A 17,428-nucleotide genomic window follows, 5' to 3' on the forward strand; every position below is an offset into this window, starting at 1 on the left:
AACGCGCCTTATGCTGCCCTGCAACGAGATTGTCACAGACTGTCTGATAAATTCCCAAATCTCTTCAAACAAGAATTGGGATGTCTCAAGGACTTCGAACTGGACGTGAAGTTCAAGTCTGATGCGAAGCCGGTTTTTCACAAGGCACGTCCGGTACCTTTCGCTCTTCGTGATGACCTCGCCAAAGGCTACGAAGAAGGCATCGCCAAAGGAGTCTGGAAGCCAGTCCAGTTCAATGAATACGGAACGCCAGTGGTACCAATTCGAAAGGCACAAACCTCGGGCACCCTACGGATCTGTGGTGACTACTCAGTGGGCATCAATGATCAGCTTGAAGATCACCGTCATCCAATGCCACTCCCAGAGGAACTGATGCAGAAGCTAGGAGGTGGATTCGGATACACCAAGATCGATCTTGCTGATGCCTACAACCAGATCAAGCTGGCACCAGAGAGTCAACGCAGGCTAGCCCTCAGCACTCACCGTGGGGTACTCCTGCAGCAACGACTTCCTTTCGGGATAAAGTCAGCACCTGGTTACTTTCAAGAGATCATGGAAAACCTGACCTGTGATCTACCTGGTGTTGCCGTCTTCCAAGATGATATACTCGTCAGCGGGAAGGACGCCAACGACCACCTGAGCAACCTGGAACGTTTGCTCACTCGTCTGAACGACAAAGGACTCAGATGTCGTCGTGAAAAGTGCGAGTTCGCACAAGCCAGTGTGGAATACCTTGGACATACCTTATCGGCCGAAGGGATCTCCAAAGGATCGAAGGTCGAGGCAGTTTTGAAAATGCCAGCCCCTACGGACGTCTCAAGCTTGAAGTCTTTCTTGGGCTCAGTTCAGTTTTACGGGAAGTTCATCCCTAACCTGGCCAGCATGGCAGAGCCGCTCTACCGCCTGACGAAGAAGGCGAACCCCTGGAAGTGGGGAGATGAGGAACAGGCAGCATTTGAACAGTTGAAAAATGTGCTTTCCTCGGATCAAGTTCTGGTACACTTCGATCCAAACAAGACTTTGGGACTAGCTTGTGACGCGTCCAACGTTGGAATTGGAGCAGTCCTATTTCATCGCTATCCAGATGGAAGCGAGCGCCCAATCGCCAACGTGTCCAAGACTCTCACGGCTGCAGAAAGGAACTACAGCCAAATCCACAAGGAAGCCCTGGCCATCATCTTTGGCTTGCGGAAGTTCTACCAGTATCTCTACGGACGTCAGTTCATACTGGTGACAGATCATAAGCCGCTGACATCACTGTTCGGACCAAAGAAAGGGACTCCACTGCTCGCAGCTAACAGACTAGCTCGGTGGGCCCTGTGGCTGAACCAGTTTAACTACTCCATCGAGTACCGGAAAACAGCGGATCATGGCAATGCAGATGCCCTTAGTCGCTTGCCATATGGAGATGACATCGACTTCGACAGGGAGGAAAGTGGTGAAGACATGGACATGGTGTGTGCCATCAAGGTTCTCAGTCTTCAAGTCCAGCCTGTGGATGCCAATATCCTCCGTCAAGAGTCAGGAAAAGATCCAGTGATATCTACTGTGATGCGCTACGTCCGTGAAGGCTGGCCACCAAAGAACGCTGAGATCAATGAAGATGTCAACAAGTTCCGGAAGTTGTCGGACTCTCTCAGTATCTGCCACGGATGCCTCGTCCATGGATCGAGAGTGGTGATTCCACAGAGCCTGCAGTCCAAGATCCTTGATCTGCTGCATCTCGGACACTTCGGCATGGAACGCATGAAACAGTTGGCAAGAACTGCTGTTTACTGGCCCGGTATCGATGCTGCTATTGAGATGGCTACTCGACGATGTGACTCGTGTGGTGAACATCAGAACAAGCCATCCAAGCCTCCAGTTCACCCATGGATGCTACCAGAAAAGCCGTGGAGCCGCTTACACCTGGACCATGCAATCAACTTCATGGGTAGAGACTGGCTGGTGATCACGGATGCTTACTCCAAGCAACATCAAAGGTTTCCAAATCAACAAGACATCTCCTTGTTTGGGAAGCCTCTGGACCTGTCGCTTTTGACGCAGTGGCGGTTGTGTATGTGTTCGTCTTGAATTGTGTTCGCGTCAAACCGCCAAGAACACACTCTCAGTCATGACGCAGAATTTGATCTGCATGCCACAGCGGTCGATCCAAATGTTGTGCGCTTTGTCACCGATTGTGTTTTAGTTGTTCTCTTGTCTCTGTAACTGTTCAGTTGTTGTCTTCTCGTACGCTTGCCTTTATTGTGTGTTTTTTCGGAGCGTTGATCTTTTCACACGAACCATTTTTCTAAGCAAACTCAGTCGAAAACTAAACGTGGTGAGCAGACGACTTTTGAAACGCAAAAAGCCACGCGAGCCTATCTGACCAATCGTGGCCAGGTATTTACGTCATGGAAAGTGTCTGTGCTTTGCTTGTTTGAAAAATAGGGGGGTTTCCCCAGGAGAATCCATATTTAACCGAAAAAAAACCGCCGAGTGACACAGGGGAGAGAATTCCTGTTCAAACGGTATACGACGTTCCCGCGTTGGGCGAGCAGCAATGTCTGTTGTCAAGGATCGAAAATCGTAATTTGTATCGGAAGAGTGAATGAAAAGACAGAACAATTCGCCGGGTTGGTGCAATGCAATATATTTTTAGAGACTTTGATGAATTTGTATAGTGTAATCATATGCATGTCATGAAAGTAGACAGATTGAAAGGTGCAAAACTGCTAACAACTCAAAATGGCTGTGTAAGTCCCATCACTCTAAACTTCAGTAGCGCACTTCGCCTTTAGGACAGGCTTAAACAACAGAACCGTGACCATTCAAGCAAGCAAGCAAACAGTCAACCAATCACTTCGCGAAACCAATTCCATTACAGGGGCGGATCAGTTGCTTTGTAAGGGGGGGGGGGGGGGGGGTGCACTTTGAATCGATCCCGAATTTGCTAGGGGGGTCCGGGGGCATGCCCCCCCGGAAAATGTTTTGGCCCACAGAAGCAAAATGGTGCCGTCTGGTGCCATATGAACTTAGAAATGGTCATAGAATCAGCTTTCCATTTTTTTTTTTTTTTTTTGCTGGAGAGGGGGGTGCACCTGCATCCTGTGCACCCCCCTCCCCCCCTCGTCCGCCCCTGCATTACAGAACGCCACTCACTTTGCAACTGTTCCCATACAGATCTATCCAAATCTGAGCAACGTCAAACGATTGATATCTGTTGACCGAGACCTTAAAAAAAGCAGGCTCGTGTGAACCGAGACTTTGATGTTCTGTTCCATTATTAAAATGATGTCATCGCGATTGAGATGTGTGACGTCACGTCAAACAATCCATGTCTGGCGGCGTTTGTTTGTGCAGCCCGCCCGTATAATTATTTTGTTTCGTGTCCTGTTTATAACCAAACTGAACACGGAGTGACAATCTGTTACCAAGCTTGCCAGACGAAAGACCAAATATCATACTGAAGAGGACGCGTGAGCAAAACTGGATCGATGGAGAAAGAAGCAGTGATATGTGCTGTCCTTGTTTTTGTCACGGCCTGTGCAGGTGAGTTCACTGTAGCGAGAGCGGCTATAGGCAGAACGTCAGCCAGCCTTGTGTATCTCACATAACTCACATAGATTGGGGTCAAAATACCGTTTTCTGTCAATCATGTGAGGCACACTGAAAGTCTGATAACGATATGTGTGCTGGCTTGCGTTTGATGTGTGTCATGCGGCAGTTGCCTCCTCTTTTAGCGTGGTAGAGTACATTTTCACAACCGCCACGCGAATTATATCATCCCGATAATCCATACCTTTACGTTTCGCTAAGTCGGGGGTGGGGGTGGGGGGGGGGGGGGGGGTGGGGAGGTGGGATCCCGCTGCGTAAGCATCGTAATTCGGTGTACTTATCGTACACCTTGTTTTATCACACCACTTAACAGTTCCGCGGCCATTGCGACAGTGCGCATGCGTAGCATTTTTTCGAGTAAACAACGCGTCGTTCTAGTTTCTCAGCAACTTGAAACATGTGCGATTTGAGCGAGATTTCCATCCAGAAGGTGCGACTGTGGAGCACTGAAGCATCGAAAACCTTGTCGTGTGTACGGAAAAAGAGTGTGGAAGGTGCACACGAGGAACTTGTAGCTATGTAAGTTTTATTTCTTTCGTTATTTACTCTTTGCAGCGACATATCTAGGCCTATGCTCTTTGCAATGATGCGATGTGTTGTTCATTCCCCAAGACCGGTTTTCCGCCCTGTAACACTAACACTAACACTACAGTAACTTAGTAAGTGCTCTCTCTTCAGATACGCTTAACTTTTCAGTTGATTACAGTCAAACACTTGAATAAGTGCCGTTGATCTGTCCACGGAATCTAACTTACTATGAAGCATAACTATATTCCGATTCGTGATGCATACATGTTGCGATAGTGTATGCTAAAGTTTTCCATTTTCAATCTGACGTGTGTGTAAGATAAGAAACAACAAACATGCATTCTAAGTTGCCACTGCCAGTTTGTTAAATAGCTGCTAAGCTTACCTCAGGCTGAGTAAGTGAGTATTTTGTAAGTTTACATACAGAATGGTGATGAGGGGAAAAAAAGAATGCCTTCCACAGGTGCGAAAAAAGGTGATTTGATCTCAAGGTCTTTTTGTTTTAGAGCTTTTCCTGCTTTGGAACTTGGGAGATGGGATTCCTGTCGACCGTGAAGCAGAAAATGCAGAGAGGGTGCTTCGTCGGGAGTACAAGCAGAAGTTGTATGTGAAAGGGGTGCTTTATCCTGATCCATTCATCATCACAACTGGATTTAAAGGCAGCAAGATGGGCGATTCCTGTGGCCAAGCGTCTTCATCACCATCAGTGAATACCATAAGCAGACAGCTGCCTGTGAGTGTGAGCCCAACCTCATGCATCGCCTCGTCAACGAGTTTAAAGAAGAAAGGCTTACAGGTAGGAGACCTCTCTACTTTTTGAGTCACTTGAGAAAAAGTGACTCTATGTAATCGGTCAGTGTTAGTCTGTCCGGCCGGCCGTCCGGCCGGCCGTCCGTAGACACCACCTTAACGTTGGACTTTTCTCGGAAACTATCAAAGCGATCGGGCTCATATTTTGTTTAGTCGTGACCTCCAATGACCTCTACACTTTAACGATGGTTTCGTTGACCTTTGACCTTTTTCAAGGTCACAGGTCAGCGTCAAAGGAAAAATTAGACATTTTATATCTTTGACAAAGTTCATCGGATGTGATTGAAACTTTGTAGGATTATTCTTTACATCAAAGTATTTACATCTGTAGCCTTTTACGAACGTTATCAGAAAAACAAGGGAGATAACTAGCCTTTTCTGTTCGGCAACACACAACTTAACGTTGGGCTTTTCTCGGAAACTATAAAAGTGACCGGGCTCAAATTTTATGTGAACGTGACTCATTGTGTTGTGAATAGCAATTTCTTCCTGTCCATCTGATGCCTCATATAATATTCAGAACTGCGAAAGTGACTCGATCGAGCGTTTGCTCTTCTTGTTTTTAAATAAATCATATTTGCACCTTAGTTTTGAAAAAGAGAATGGTTCAAGTTGAATTGCAAGAAGGTTTGTGCGGCCTAACAACATTTTGGTTTCAGTGAACAGGGAATGTGTCAAAATCTGAAAAACCAGCATACTAGTATTAATACACACTAAAATTATGCCTGTCGCTGTCAGCAATATATGTTATATACAAATAATTTAAAAAAAACTGCAATGATACTGATAGTGATAGTCAATCAGCAATGATTGAACAGACTTTCTCAATTCAGGGATGGTCAAATCATCTGACTAATGGCCAGGGGCGAGTACAAAAAAATCCGCCGTGCTAGTTAAAACCGCTTGGCAATTCGCCTGGTTGGCTAGTGAAAATTCTCGTCAAATGCAACACTTCTGGTTGTATACTCTAGTTTCAAAACGTTATAAACAATGCAGTTATAGCAACTGAGGTTTGTACCCGGCAAGCAATTCTTTTTGGTGGACTGGACTTTCTTGAAATGACTCGCCTGTCTGGCAAGTTAAGATTTTGAGATCTGGCCATCCCTGCAACTGTCTTAATTTTGCAATGCTCTTCATGCAAGTTGCACTCAAATTTGTGAGCAATTTGTTATGTACAACTTGGTAAATTGTCCTAAAGGATGCTTTAGTAAAAGTTGTTGTCTCCTTTCTCTTTCTCATGTTGATTATTTTCTTTTTTTCTCCCTTTTGGCAGTGTTTTGACCATGTGCAACAGGCTGCAAACCATTTTGGAGGAGGAAGCCCCTGATTGCATCTTTGTCAAAACCAGAAAGAGACTTCTACGTGTCTCCAAGAGTCAGCCATCACAACCACCTGTTACCCAGAGCCAGCCATCACAACCTCCTGTTCCCAAAGTAATCCAATCCTGTTGCCCGTGTTGATACAGGCAGTAGGTAGTCAAACGCCTCTTTCCCGAGTTGTCCCAAAGCCGGTGTTATCCCGTTTTGCTAAAGATTCACAAATGATTTCTGGTGTAATTACGTACCGCATGTAATAAAAAACTGAATGAAACAAAAGTTTGAAGTCTTATCTTGGTTTCTGTGGTGATGGTTGTTTGTATTTGTTGAGCTAGAACAGATAACAACTCTCAAACCGAAGGCCCCGTGACCACCGGATGCCATTACGTCACGCTCTGTGGCATGTCAGGCCTGACAGTATGCTCACACAATCTCAGAGTGCTTCGCGTTGTTTCATCGGTTGACCTAGAAATGATAACCAATTAAAAGCTTTGTTTCTCAGCTTCATTAACATGTAACAGTAAGCGGGATCGGACGTTGGCGAGAAAACGTGCAAAGCAAATGAAATATATGATATAATTTTTTGGAAGTTTTGCGATTTACAATCGATTTCAAAAGGATAGTATCAGAAAGAAGAAGTATTCGACTAATTAATGCGGTATTTTTTTTGCCTAAACGTTATTTGTACGCCGAGCACTTTACGGGAGAAAAACGTAAACAAAGCCGTCTGTGCAACCCAGTCACCCTGAGCCGTGATGGCCGAAGCTTGTTCACGGCCCTGTCGAGCGACTGAAGACATCGCTGATTCTCGGCCTCGTCCATGCGAATCATGGAATCTCAAAGCTCTTGTTGGTGAGTACAGTTCTTAAGAATCCTGATTCATATTGTTTTTATCAGTTATAAATAAAATCTGTGCGGATACATGCTAGTAATGCCGATCGCATGTGCAGAGATCGGTCGTCCATTGATGGTGTTCATGTGTGTAAAATGGTAGCTGTGGTTCTCAACAGATTTAATTAAATGTACGTTTCAAATGAAGGATTGTTGAATGGGCAACTTTGACTGGGCTTTTACATTCATGGTTTCTGAAGGTTTTGTGGTTGTAGCACCTAAATATAAGTGGAAAATCATGAAAAAACGAGGTCACGTGACCCGTGGCAAAATCAGCGGTTTTGTGTCGTCTGCTCGATGTCGTTTCAAGGTGTGCTTTGCATGCTGCAACGTTCTCCGGTATTTCGGGTTACAGTTGAGAATTGCCTTTGGCTTCCTTATAAAGAAACGATACCATTACATCAGTTATAACTAACAAGAGGTGAAGCCTTCAAGGCTCCCGTAAGAAATCGACACACAGTAACACAAACTCAATCACTCCGTCACACATACACACACACAGTAAGCATAGACACAGTGCAAGAGTGGGAGACGCTAGATCTAGATCTGTCTGTCTGTAGCCTACTCTGCCGTGTGCTGAAACCGAGTAAGTCCACTGACGCTTCTTCCGAGAAAAACGACTTTTACTGTTTGATAAAATGTCTCAAAAGTGATGATTATCTAGATCAAACCACCGAGATAATAAGATAGATAGCATTAATTTACGTTTAAAACCCGATTTTCATAATAATCGGTTTTGTTGGGCATTTTGTGGACTTACTTGGTTTTACCACTTTCCCCTCAATATCAGATCTAACAAAAAATGCGCAGATCTAAGCAAGCTGACTTACTTGGTTTTACCAGAATATTTGGAAGAAGAAGTGTTGTCAAGAGAAATGACAAAACAGTGAAAATAACACTACGAATTTGCACAAGATGGAAAGAGAGAGAGAGAGAGAGAGAGAGAGAGAGAGAGAGAGAGAGAGAGAGAGAGAGAGAGAAGAGAGAGAGAGAGAGGGGGGGAGAGACTAGACAGGGAGTGAGAGCGAGTGAGAGAGAGGAAAGAATGAGAGAGAGGAGACACAGCAGGGGCGGGGGGGGGGGGGGGAGGGAGCGGGATGGAGGGAGAGAGAGAGAAATAAAGGGAGGGAGGGAGATAGAGAGATGGAAAGAGGGGTGGAGAGAGGGAGAAAGAGAGGGAGGGTAAGGGGGGGAGAGCTATGGAGAGAGAGATAAATGGAGAGGAAGAGGGAGGGATGGAAAGAAATAGTGGGTTGGAGGGAGAGAGAGAGGAGGGAGGGAGTGAGAGAAGGGGAGGGAGGGAGATAGGGAGGGAGGAAGAAGAGGGGGGGAGAGGAAGTGTGGGAGGGATGGAGGTAGGGAGGGAGGGAGGGAAAGAAAGAGATTGTGGGATAGAGGGAGAGAGAGAGAGGAGGGAGGGAGTAAGAGAGGGGAGGGAGATAAGGGGGGAGGAAGAGAGTAGGAGGGAGAGAGAGGGGGAGGGAGGGAGGGAGAGAAAGAGAGTGGGATGGAGGGACAGAGGGGAGGGAGAGAGAGGGAAGGATGGAGGTAGAGAAAAGTCGATTGTTGGCGGTAGGGAGAGAGGGATGAGGGAAGAGAGCCACTCAAGATTGAGAGTGTTGCTGCAGATCTGGATGACCTCCGACTTGTAGCTGTGGTGTGTGCTGTTGCCCTGGTCTTCGTCCGAATCACCGGTCCATACTTGGAGCTTCTCCAAAGTGAAGTCAAGTACACAGAGTTCCACAAGTATATATCCAGCTCATTATCCACAGGATGGACAAGCAAGTTGCAGAATATCCAGCCTATTCTTCAGCTTTTTTCTGTTTTCTTTTCATATTAACAAACTTACATTTTTCTCTGACACTTCAAGGGTTAATTTTGTACGAATGAATTCAAAAATATCTGCGTATACCAGAGTAATTTGCAACTCTAGCTGAACTTTATATTCAAGAACAAAGAAATGTAAGGAAAGAATTCTGTGATTCAGTGTTTGGTTATAGCACGAGCAATATATATTGTATTAATTGCTGAATTTTTGTAAGTATTTTATTGATGCATTATTCCAGCACTCTCCTGGACCCTCACTTTCTGGGCATCTTTGATGGGGAATTCGAACTGCAAGGAGACAAAGCAGCCCTGAAGGACAGTATCTACAACTTTGCCAGTCAGCACATCGAAGCAGTCCAGTGTACTCTACGGCAGCTGATGCCAGACATGTGCAGTGTATTGCGCAGGCAGTTGAATGACTTTCTGGAAGACGGTGTGTATGGTGGACAACCAGTTCCCTTCCCAGATGTTCTCAACCACTGCCCACTGACAAATCTGCTCGGTGAAAACATTTTCGGTGACCTGGGATATGACATTAACAAGCGGCGCAATGCATCTGTCCACCAGAGGTCGTCAACAAATATGCTGAGCCACAACAGGACAACACTGTGGTTGAAGAAGAAACTGGAGACCCAGTCTGCCATCTTCTTGCCTTCGCTCGAAGGAAAGGGAAGTCTTTGCGACACCACAACCGCCAACAAGAGAAAGCGGTGTTGCTGCGACTGAGGCAGAGGCTCCTGGAAAACAAGGCAAAAAAGGCGGCAAAGGAGGCCAGACAGGCAGCAACCAAAACCGAGCTAATAAGAAAGATGACGGCTGTTGGTGGCCCCTGTGTCATTGCAGAAGATGTTGATGCTCTGGTGATACGACTGAGAAGAGAAAAGAAATCAACCCTCTTGAACGCATTGAAGGACCAAATTCGATACCAGAAAACAGTTTTGAATCAGAAGGGCTGCCTTCGACTCACTGGTAGCATTGAGGACCTGACAGCCAGCCTCAAGGCTCATCTGGGCGGCACTAATCTTCCAGCTCCAGATGAAGATTAGATGGGTAGCCTTGAAAAATGAAAATTTTCAAACCTGTTTTATTTCTTTGTCTGTGTATATGTGTTTACAGATCTGTCGATGCTGATCATTTTGATGTAAAGTTCATGTTGGTAGGACAGTTGGAAGCTGAAATATATCCTTTTAAAGATTTAGACGTGTTTGAACGGTAAAATTGAACGATTTGCCCAAGTTTGGGTTCTTCAATTCAATTATTTCTTACCCGTAAATTTTGGGAAAAAATTGAGCTAAAAGTCTTAGATATGGAGAGGTAATCTGTTCAAAATTAGCTTCATATTTCTTGTTTTGGGTTCACAGTGAGGCTCCAAAGTTGACGATTTTTTATTCTTGAAAAAAGTGAGTTTAAAAGGCCTACAATTGCACTTTTCAAATGTACATAACTACTAAACTAATTCACCTACAGAATACAAATTTACATCACTGTGCTCAGAATACAAAGATCTACAAGACCATGGAAGTTATAACCTTTAATTCTGGAGTTTGAAAAATCACTTTTGAGTACCTACAGGCAGCAACAGGATGCACTTAGGGGGAGGAACTAGTAGAAGTAGGGAAAGCGGTATTAACAAAACAGCTTTTTCCTCTTAACTATGAAACCACACAGATAAACAAGGAGAGCAACCCTTCCACAAAGTAAACAATCCTGACGACTCTAATTTCAACAATTTGTCAACTCATGTACAAGCTTTGCCAGATCCAGGCATTAAGCTCTACTCTTTACACATGCAATGGGCAGAGCAACATTGTTGAACAGCTGCTTCGTTTCTGTAAGTTTTCAGCCTGAAAGGTAGTAGTGTGGGTCGCATCTAACATATAAATGTTTGTCTTGTCAAAACCTATGTACATTTTCCTACATTTTAAGACTCCCTCTTTTTCTGGGCTCCCCCTTTTTCTGTACTGGATTTTTGTGTGGTCAGATTATTGTTTGGAGTTCTGAAAAGGAAGTTTCCTGTGTACACCATTATAGATATGACTGTTACTGTACTACATGTGTGTTTTATTTCTTCCCAATATGTTTATTGCCAAGTGAATGAAGTCATCAGATTTGATCTGCTGCTAGTGATGACGTTTATCAACATAAGTAAAGTTTTTTGAGCTGACTGTATTGTGTGCATTTTGTTTGCAAGTGCTGATATGTTTGACTGCTGTAATGCTTTGTCTTGTCTCTCATTCTCCATTTCAAAGTACGAGAACTCAGATTTTGTTCTGACACACTCATTGCATCATACAAACATGGGTGAATTGTGGGTTGCGTACGTCCGAGGGGCACATGTAGCCTGTGTGTCTGAAGTAGTGGGTATGTTTGCGGAAGGGTGTGCTGATATTGAACTTCAGTTGTGTTTTGTAAATGTCTATGTATCAGTGTATTATGTCTTGCCACACACATGCCAAATTTCCTTGTATTGATGAAGACAATAACATTTCTTGTATCTTGTATCTTATAAAGACACACACAAAAAGTGAGCCAAACAAACATTTTTCCTCAGAACATGTTATGGTATGCACAGGGGAGAGAAGACTGTGCGCAGGAAGAAGAGAGAAACATTCAAACAAATGAAAACAAACCAGTACATTGTTAAAGGTTGCTCTTGGCCACTCTGGTGACATGTACTTTATTCTACCTGTATTAGCGAAACCGATAGGCTAGATCCTCAAGGTCTAATCCTCCTCTCTGTTGCATAAACAACATCTCATCTATACTATAACGTTTAGGGTCAATACTCATTGGTTGATCGCTAAACATTCTTGTCTTTTTAGAATTATTGACTTTTTCCTGCCATCTTCTTGTTACAAAAGGTGACACTAAAAACATGAATTAATTGGAAGAGACTGGTCGTGGCTATACCAGTGCAATATGATATGTTCTGCGAGAAATCAGATTTCTGAATAACCATGGATTTTTCCTGTCTGCGTTCTTTTTCTTAGACATGTTTGCAATCTGTAGTTTGAACACACTCACTTGTCTCTTCAGTCTATTGTTCTCCTTAGTCAGCTTAATCATTGCAACAAGATAGTGCATAACGGATGTGCATTAAGTTGGCATCTGCTTATAAATTTAAAAAAAAACTATCAACAAATAAGCAAAAACAAGAGCACCCAGAAATGTTTCTGTTGCAAATGGGTCTTGTTCAGGACCAGAGTCACACTTTTCTGGCAATCAACCAGCTGCACCATTCCTCTCCCTTGATGATCCTTGGGCCTGGCACGCCTCAAACTGGAATTCCAGATCTCGCATTGCCCATTTTCTTCTGCCTAGCCGGTGATCTGGTCGGGGTATGTCTAGCATCACTCTTGCTGTCTGAAACATTGCCAAACAGGGTTCATTCTGTCAGTATTTATGGTAGTATTACATCTCCATGCAGGGTTCCCCACATATGTTGTCCGTTTGGGTTCAATGCCCCCAACTTCAACTTATAAAGGTGGTCATTTGGACCCACTGTAGTCATTTTCAGTGTAATACAGAACTCCCTCTGTGAATTCCCCGGTACACTTGTTTTTGTTCCTTTGGCTTCTATGGAGAGCTCTCCTAATGTTGATCACATCGCACTCTGGAAACAAACCACCCACATGAAACTTAGCTTGGCTTCCCACATTCATTCTTGTTTAGATTTCAGAACACACGAACAGACGAAAAGTCAATTAAATCACTCAAGCTGTAAGGCACAGACACATCATAATGATACAAGGAACAGAATGTGTGAACAAATACATTCAACACCTTCCCATCTTCTTTACTGCGTACACACACAACATATAACAAGAAAGTTATTTGTTTTAAACTTACTCTGTGTTGAAACAGGGTATCCCAAGTTTTGCGTTGGGAAAGAGTTCTCTGCAGTTGGTGTGCCATCAATAAAGTGTTGAGAACAAACCCTTGCATCTTTTGCAGGTGAAAAAAAGCTTGTGCCTTCCGTCTGCTGTTGTGTCTACACGGCTGATGAGTCGAATCCACTTTAATCTCGTTGTGCTGGTTTCTTCTTGTGTGTTGGATGCGGATGCAAGCTGTTGAAAACAGACAGATGCATATCAGATTTAACAATGCATGGCTCTACAGTACGAAGCAATTTTGTTATTGCTTTTTAATCACAGCCATGCTCTAACAACATGAAGTAAAACAAAAAAAAACAAGAAACGAAAAAAAAACAAGTCGCGTAAGGCGAAAATACAACATTTAGTCAAGTAGCTGTCGAACTCACAGAATGAAACTGAACGCAATGCAACGCAGCAAGACCGCATACTCGTAGCATCGTCAGTCACCCGCTCACGGCAAAGACAGTGAAAATGACAAGAAGAGCGGGGTAGCAGTTGCGCTCAGAAGGATAGCACGCTTTTCTGTACCTCTCTTTGTTTTAACTTTCTGAGCGTGTTTTTAATCCAAACATATCATATCTATATGTTTTTGGAATCAGGAACCGACAAGGAATAAGATGAAAGTGTTTTGAAATTGATTTCGAAAATTTAATTTTCATATTAATTTTTATATATTTAATTTTCAGAGCGTGTTTTTAATCCAAATATAACATATTTATATGTTTTTGGAATCAGCAAATGATGGAAAATAAGATGAATGTAAATTTGGATCGTTTTTAAAAAAAAATATTTTTTTTACAATTTTCAGATTTTTAATGACCAAAGTCATTAATTAATTTGTAAGCCACCAAGCTGAAATGCAATACCGAAGTCCGGGCTTTGTCGAACATTACTTGACCAAAATTTCAACCAATTTGGTTGAAAAATGAGGGCGTGACAGTGCCGCCTCAACTTTCACGAAAAGCCGGATATGACGTCATCAAAGACATTTATCAAAAAAATGAAAAATATGTATGGGGATATCATACCCAGGAACTCTCATGTCAAATTTCATAAAGATCGGTCCAGTAGTTTAGTCTGAATCGCTCTACACACACACACAGACAGACACACACACACACACGCACATATACACCACGACCCTCGTCTCGATTCCTCCCTCCACGTTAAAACATTTAGTCAAAACTTAACTAAATGTAAAAACACTGACACAGAAAGTGAGCCACATTTTTTTACCTCATGCACGGCAGACGATTTGTTTACTCGAAAAAAATGACGCAGCCAATGAGTGGCGTCTGTGCGCGGTCACGTGATTTTCCTTCTTTGTTTCATGTAAACGTCGGAACTGTTTAGTGGTGTATTCTGCGTGAGTTATTTTTGGAAACTTTTCATGGACACACTCGTTTTTTCACTGAGTGATAGTTATCAAAGGTTACCCTCATCATCAATAGCAGTAGCATCATGATCATTATCATCATAATCAAAATCAATATTCATCATTATCATCCATCACCCATCATCAATCTCTATCAATGCCAGCATTTCACATGTGTTCGTATATTTGGTTGATTGCATGATTCATTGCTGTTTTACTTCTCTCAAAGGTGTATCTCAAAATTCGGAGATTTCATGCCCATCAACGTTTTTCAAAGAGGGTTCATCTATTCTGCACTTAACAGTAGTGAATTCGACCTTCAGTGTCTGCGACCTAGGACCAACAACTGTCACTTGCCGCTGGGCTCCAACAAATGGGCTAGAGCGCATCGTCTGTAGCAGTAGTGTGACCCGCTGTGAAAGGGACGTGGTAAGCCTACGTTGTCCCTGTGTTCAGGAAAGTGGGCAAGGCTTCAAATACAATTTCAAATTTAGGATGTTGCCGAACCAGGAGCAAGGATTATTTTATTGTGACTTTGACTGCACTGTGCTGGGTGGCCGCCATAAGGCGACGGTCGATTCGAGTAAACAATGTTCGAATATCACATTTGGTAAGTTCATTTTATGTGTCGATGTCGTCACACATGTGTCACTTTACTGTATGTTTCAGACGGCTTGCCTGTCTGTCTGTCTGTCTGTCTGTCTGTCTGTCTCTCGCTCAACAATTCTAGCATACAAACCTGCCCTGACGACCACCTCGCTATGTCGACCATCAGTCCTGCCCGTTACCGCTGATTCACGGTATTCCATAATTTTGTTTACAGGGTGACTCCCATGCAAAATGGATTATTTCAAGAACTGTTCAGCGAATTACTTCATATGTTTGTTTCATATTATGGATGAACAGTTCCTACAGTATCCAGTTTGTTGGTCAAAGAGTCTGCCGTTTTTCCTGTTTCAAAAATATTGTTCTCAATTTAGGGTCCGCCTCACTATTACGAGCATTGACATTGTGTGGTACTACACATGTAGCCACACTCACCCGATTTTAACCCTCCTGGGTTATACCTTTAGGTTTGTACAAAGGACCTGGTATACAAAAACCAAACTAAGACAATTGGCGACTAGCAGAAATCAATTACACGTAGGATCAGAACATTTTCCATTGAGGATGTCATTCCTTCCATTAATGAATGTTAAAGTACAACAGGAAAGAATTTGTTTTTCAGTTAATTTTAATTGCCCAAATATTCTCATAGTTGGTCTGTTTTAAGTTCACGAACTTGTGCATGACCAATCCACACAGATTCTGGTTTATAGGTCAAACGTTCCGACGTGTATGTTCTGTACACGTTTTCCAACCAACAATGAACACTTCCCATCATGAAGATTGCCCTGAACCTGGCTGTAATAGATATGGTAAGGCAAAAAAAAAAATGGTCTGTTTCTGGTCACCCGACCGACCCTAAATTTCGGCGCCGACCCTAAACCTTTTTTTTTCCAAACTCAATTTTTTTTATTTATTTATTTTTTTTTTGGTGGTAAAGGACAGGGTGAGAAAATGAACAACGAAAACGTGTGAAAACGAAAGTCCGCTGACGATTTGTAAATGTGTTGAGTGTCTTGTCTCTATGTATAGTGAATCCAGTCTCTTTGCGCGATTTTTAAAGTTAGATTTATTGGTCTACATTTGGGGAACAAACACCAAAAAAAAAATCCCTACCTACCGACCCTATTTTTTTTAGCCATGTTACCAGAAACAGACACTTTTTTTGGGCCTAATTGTTGTCTTTAATGCATGTGAAGTTTTTAGTCAAGCAGTATGTAAGAAATGTTTAGTCTGTCCTTTGTACTGGAAACTTGCATTCTCCCAGTAAGGTCATATATTGTACTACGTTGCAAGCCCCTGGAGCAATTTTTTGATTAGTGCTTTTGTGAACAAGAAACACATAACAAGTGGCTCTATCCCATCTCCCCCCTTTCCCCTATCCCATCTCCCCCTTTCCCTCGTCGCGATATAACCTTCGTGGTTGAAAACGACGTTAAACACCAAATAAAGAAAGAAAGAAATGCATGTGAAGTGAACGACAATTTAGAAAGGGAAAATTCTATTGTCAAATTCACGTGACTGTGCAATCACCATTATGCTTATTTATCCCATGACCTGCCTCTTTGTCTCTGTTAGCTGTAGAGGGGATTATTCTGGATAATCCATCACAACCATATGGATTATCCATTACAACCGAGTCTCGATCTCACCTGTCATTGGTCATTGTCTTTGATCTCAGATTACATTTGACGTTTGGCTAACGATCTACAAACATCATCATTGCAGAAATAAAGAAAACAACAGAGAATGTACATAATCTGTTTGGGTGAATAGAGCTGAGTGAAGATTATGAGTTGTCCGACGCGGTGAGACTGAGAGAGACAGAGAGCACGAGAGAGAGCGACAGAGACACACAGTGATTCAAGGCGCACAACTCTAGTAAAGTTGTCGTTACGAGGTACGCTTCATGGGCAACCGCTTAGATCAATCCCAAGAGCATCCTGATTCCAAATCTTCAGCGACAAAATAAAACTTACACTAAAACAGTATGCTTATAGTTTTGTTTATTTGTTTATCGCTTTTAGAGCATTGATTGCTAAATATGGTTCAATAGAACAAGGCTGTGTAAGGTCCGTCCCTCGTACACGCCATGGAAACTCCTCATGGAAACTCCTAAAGAATTTAACCAAGTATTAATACAACATTCTCTAAAACCATCTCTTCTTCCAAACATTCATGTATCAACTCATACATTCTCGTTCATTCTACGTTCACATTCCGTCCACATTCAATATCCAAACTAATACTTAATCTATGAATAACACTGCCATACAAAGCATCACCGTCTTAACATAACATAAATGCGTAACATTTATGTCAAAAAAATTTCCCAACAAAAACCCGTGATACAATCACAACAAGAATTCTCTTAAAACTTCACCAGGTTTTAGTGCACTCTGTATACACTAATCTTTACATTTCAGCTATGTAATCAAACTTCAATAATATACAACATAGTAAATCATTTACCTTAAGAGACCCGTCTCTTGAAAGAGTGAATTTGTCCAAGACAAATTTGACACACGCTGACAACCTCACTGGTTGAAAATGTTGAGCGCTCTGACGATATTAAACCCAGACCAGCTACATGTCTCATGCTC

The 17,428-nt window shown here is 42.9% G+C and overlaps 1 protein-coding gene across 1 annotated transcript in view; it reads left to right on the forward strand.

Moving 5' to 3' along the window:
- Nucleotides 1-3,310: 3,310 nt before the first annotated feature.
- Nucleotides 3,311-17,428, forward strand: part of LOC138972849 (uncharacterized) — a 34,734-nt gene continuing 20,616 nt past the window's right edge. The window contains exons 1-2 of the mRNA XM_070345525.1: nt 3,311-3,531; nt 14,449-14,829. Coding sequence (XP_070201626.1) covers nt 3,477-3,531; nt 14,449-14,829 — 436 coding nt within the window. The 5' untranslated portion in view covers nt 3,311-3,476. The remainder of the gene's footprint in view (nt 3,532-14,448; nt 14,830-17,428) is intronic.

This window comes from Littorina saxatilis, linkage group LG8 (genome assembly GCF_037325665.1).
Source record: "Littorina saxatilis isolate snail1 linkage group LG8, US_GU_Lsax_2.0, whole genome shotgun sequence".
NCBI lineage: Eukaryota > Metazoa > Mollusca > Gastropoda > Littorinimorpha > Littorinidae > Littorina > Littorina saxatilis.